This window comes from Onychostoma macrolepis, chromosome 06, assembly GCF_012432095.1.
Source record: "Onychostoma macrolepis isolate SWU-2019 chromosome 06, ASM1243209v1, whole genome shotgun sequence".
Lineage (NCBI taxonomy): Eukaryota > Metazoa > Chordata > Actinopteri > Cypriniformes > Cyprinidae > Onychostoma > Onychostoma macrolepis.
Window position 1 is genome coordinate 9,820,643 of NC_081160.1, and position 4,471 is coordinate 9,825,113.

The 4,471-nt window shown below is 43.0% G+C and overlaps 1 protein-coding gene across 2 annotated transcripts; it reads left to right on the forward strand.

The window, feature by feature from the left end:
- Positions 1–442: 442 nt before the first annotated feature.
- On the forward strand, positions 443–3,719 carry pou3f3b (POU class 3 homeobox 3b). Of its 2 annotated transcripts, none has more exons than XM_058779155.1 (2): positions 443–2,368; positions 2,686–3,719. In XM_058779155.1, exons 1-2 carry the CDS (start codon positions 1,157–1,159, stop codon positions 2,797–2,799), a joined length of 1,326 nt encoding a protein of 441 aa, XP_058635138.1. In that variant the 5' UTR covers positions 443–1,156; the 3' UTR covers positions 2,800–3,719. The 2 variants fall into 2 exon arrangements, with proteins under 2 accessions (XP_058635138.1, XP_058635137.1); XM_058779154.1 differs by having other exon boundaries at positions 445–2,377.
- The last annotated feature ends 752 nt before the right edge of the window (positions 3,720–4,471 follow it).

A 4,471-nucleotide genomic window follows, 5' to 3' on the forward strand; every position in this document is an offset into this window, starting at 1 on the left:
ACTCTTATCTAAATTCAACCGAAGGCTTATTATTGTATTATGGCCCTGAGAAAAAGCCCACTAATCGTCACACAGTCTTGTCAACGATTCACCAAAATAATTAACCAAAACTATGGGAAAATGTACTTTAATTGGGATTTATTCATATATTTCCACATTCTTTAGAGTTTTCAGTCATTTATCTTGATTTATTTATTTAAATTCAAAAGCAGCCAATTGGAATAGCCGGAAGGGGGGTCTAAGTGCCTGAAGCGAGTTCTCTAGACCTGTCAATCTTGCCGGTGCTATCCAATCAACGAGAGCCGTACACCCGACTTCCTTGCATTTGGGGAAAAGACGTGGACGATGTACGCAGCACAGGGTAAACACTCGTGTGTCCTAGAGCTCTGAGGGAGGGAGGGACGGAGCTAACTGTCAGAGAGAGAGAGAGAAAGAGAGGGAGGGAGAGTGAGCGAGGGAGAGGAGAGAGAACAAGCGAATGAGAAAGAAGGCATGCAACACTGCTTTGCACTGTAATACTGGATTGTACTTCAACTGGAGCGGTTTGGCAGGTTTAAACACATCAAAACAGAACAAAGAGACAGACTTTACAGCACCATAAAAGAATCTGCAAAAGAAAAGAAATAAAGGGACGGAGCAAGTGAAATCGCTGCGGCTAAATAACAAAAGAATTGAGGAAGAACCACGTTTAATATTTTTCCACTTGGTAACGGAACATACGTTTGGACTTATTATTTTTAAGGGCATATTACAACTTCTTCAAGCGCCAGAAGTTTCTTGCGGGACAAAGTTTTGAGGCATTTTTTTTATCTTTAATTTGCCTTGGTTTTTCTTTGTTTTCAGACTATTTCAAAAGAAAATATAGATCGAAGGACTGTTTGACTTCCGAGGGCTTTTCAACGCTGACATAAAAGTGGAATTTATCGTTTCAGTCATTCATATGTTCGAAATATATGAATGCACAAATTATTCAAGAGACGGATTTCGTCCTCTCGCCTACAATATCCTTCTCATTGCTTTTTGTTGATGGTGTTTGCCAAAACACAAGACAGACTTTTAAAGTTTGAATAATTCATGAGATATAATTTGCCTGCATTAAAAAAGTTTCTGCAAAAGGGAGGGGGTGATCAGCAAACATATTCATAAGGTTAGCGGAATGGCCACAGCGGCTTCCAACCCTTATCTACCCAGTAGTAGTATATTATCGTCCGGCTCGATCGTGCACTCGGACTCCGGAGGTGGGATGCAGCAGGGCAGTGCTGCGGTAACCTCAGTGTCCGGTGGGTACAGAGGAGACCCAGCGGTTAAAATGGTACAAAGCGATTTCATGCAGGGCGCAATGGCAGCGAGCAACGGGGGACATATGCTGAGCCACGCTCACCAGTGGGTGACGTCCTTGCCTCACGCTGCAGCGGCGGCTGCAGCTGCCGCAGTGGCCGCAGCTGAAGCCGGATCGCCTTGGTCGTCTAGTCCCGTTGGAATGACAGGCAGCCCGCAGCAGCAGCAGGACGTGAAAAATAACTCGGGGAGAGACGATTTGCACTCTGGGACTGCGCTGCATCACAGGCCCCCACATTTAGGTCCCCACCAGACTCACGCGGGTGCCTGGGGTAGCACAACCGCTGCCCACATCCCTTCTCTAACTGGGAGTCAACAGCAGCAGCAGTCCCTCATATACTCGCAGCCTGGAGGCTTCACGGTGAACGGCATGCTCAGTCCGCCGGGCAGCCAGAGCCTAGTACACCCGGGACTGGTGCGTGGCGACACGCCGGAGCTCGATCACAGCAGCCACCACCACCACCATCACCACCAGCATCAACATCACCAGCAAGCACACCACGGAGTGAACAGCCACGACCCGCACTCCGACGAGGACACGCCGACGTCGGACGACTTAGAGCACTTTGCCAAGCAGTTCAAACAACGCCGGATCAAACTGGGCTTCACGCAAGCGGACGTGGGCTTGGCGTTGGGCACTCTGTACGGGAACGTCTTCTCGCAGACCACAATCTGTCGCTTCGAAGCTCTCCAGCTCAGCTTTAAGAACATGTGCAAGCTGAAGCCGTTGCTTAATAAATGGCTGGAGGAGGCAGACTCCTCCACGGGCAGCCCCACCAGCATCGACAAGATAGCGGCTCAGGGCAGGAAGCGCAAGAAGCGCACCTCCATCGAAGTGAGCGTCAAAGGTGCGTTGGAGAGTCACTTCTTGAAATGTCCCAAGCCTTCGGCCCAAGAGATAACCTCTCTGGCGGACAACCTGCAGCTGGAGAAGGAGGTGGTGAGAGTTTGGTTTTGCAATCGGAGACAGAAAGAGAAAAGGATGACGCCCCCAGGAGTGCCGCAGACGCCGGAGGATGTATATTCTCAGGTCGGCAATGTGAGTGCAGATACACCGCCCCCCTCCATGGACTGCAAACGAATGTTCAGTGAGACATAGAACAGCATACAAGACTAAAAATATTTTATATATGACTAATCTGATAAAACACAGACTATCATCAAGATAGCAAAACATTTTGATACTGTGATTGTGAGGGAATATTGAGACTGCAGATGTGTTATATATTTTTTTCACAAGAAAAAAAAAATCACCCCTCTTCCTTCCCAACCCTAAACCGCCCGCTAATCTTCTTCCAGGCCCTTAAATGTCTTAACCTAAAAGGTTGTGTCTGCTCTTTCTTTCAGGGACATTTTTTAGTAGATTACTTAAAAGATGCAAGTTTAACTGGGCCAAGCGAACCGGGCGACCAGAGGGTGACAACTACAAGTTCGTTCCACCAGGTAATATTGGCGCATTAACTTCAACTGAAAAAAATAACAGAAATTAGCAATGAACAACAAAATTTTTGCCCCCCTACCCTGTTGTACCAATGTCTTGTTTGAGAGGCAAAAGACGCAGGCAATTGTGTGTGTTGTTATGGGACATTAAACCTCAAACAAAGGGATGAAATTCAACTGAAACAATGCGAAGAACAGTGGCATCCACGAAGCTTCCATCCAACTTGGCAGAGAAGACTGCATGGTTTGATATTATCCAAAAAATATGGAATGGATTTTTTTTCTGGCCTTCCAATCCTTACAAAAACAACAAAAGACTGCCCTCAGTTTCTGATCTCCAAGATCACATCTTTTGAATTTTTTTTTTCTTTTTTAATGTAAAGAACTGAATCTTACGTGGATTTTTGAGGACAAATTTAAATCAAAGATGACTTTTGAAAAGACTGAATATTCCGCAGCTGCACCTCTTTGAAAATCTTCTGTGCGAACATCCGTTGCCAAGTGGGCCAGAGCTGGTGCTGTGGATGTTTTCATGTGCTGCCATTTCCAAGCAGTATTCTTTGGTAGGTTTTAATAAACAAGACTATGTAAAGCCGGCAATATAGATTCATTAGATCAGATGCTGATCGGAATTATTTACTTAATATTTTTCATTAAAATGCTTTGTTTTAATATTTTATTCGGGATACATACGAACTATTCCAAACAGTTATTATTTATTTCCCCCAGACTTGTGTAAAATGTTTTTCCCTGTTTTCGTTGTTGACCTCATTTGTTTTGTTTAATTTTGTATTCTCATTTTTAAAAGAGCACAAATCTACACGAGCTGACTTTGACAGTAGGTAATAAGGGTATATTTTGATGTGATGATTTGATTGTAATTTAATTTCAGTAGTGATTCCGTAAGAGATGATCGAGAACAATAAATTTGTTAGAATGAAACAAAATTGTGTGTTGTGCCTAAGATCGTAGCTGTTTCTATTTTTTTTTAGGATGCTCTTTGAGCAATATTTTGCCAAATGCATTTTAAAATGACTGCTGAATATTAATAGCCTTATGTTATGACATGCAGAATATAAATAACACTCGAAAACTAAACCTTTCTATTATTATGCCAAAAATACAGAGATGTTTGATTAAAAATACAGCCGCCATATAAACATTTCACACAATGCGTTTTTCTAAAATAAATAAATAAATAACAATAGATCATTGTTACGTGGCAATCGTTTAGGCCTCGACAGAAAGCACTAACGGGAGTTTTGCATTTCTAGAACTTTTAGAATTTCTATTAAGCTAACTCACCTCTTGGACAAAGCAGCAAAAGTGTCACCGCTGTAAATTACTTCAGTGTACAACCATTTTGTTAGCAGGATGAAATGTGTCTCTGTGACAAGTAATAGAGATAGCAACGTTCAGTAAATCTCACGAGAGAAAGTACAGAAAAGTTGATCGCTTGTGGAAGTGGAGTGTTTACAGTGTCACGCGCTTTTGTGTAGTGTAGGCTACCTGTTTTATAGCGTTCACGCCAACTGTCAAATCCACATGCCTTCTATCAACCAGACCATCATGTTTTTTGGACATATTTTTTATTCAGTGTTACACTGGTCTGCTTTTTGCAAACACCTTGCATCTATCTATCTATCTATCTATCTATCTATCTATCTATCTATCTATCTATCTGTCTGTCATG

Bases quoted from the DNA above. Each gene is read 5' to 3' on its own strand.
- pou3f3b (XM_058779154.1), top strand. From the start codon at position 1,157: ATGGCCACAGCGGCTTCCAACCCTTATCTACCCAGTAGTAGTATATTA. The intron at 2,378-2,685 runs GTGAGTGCAGAT...TCTTTCTTTCAG, and splicing joins TATATTCTCAGGTCGGCAAT to GGACATTTTTTAGTAGATTA.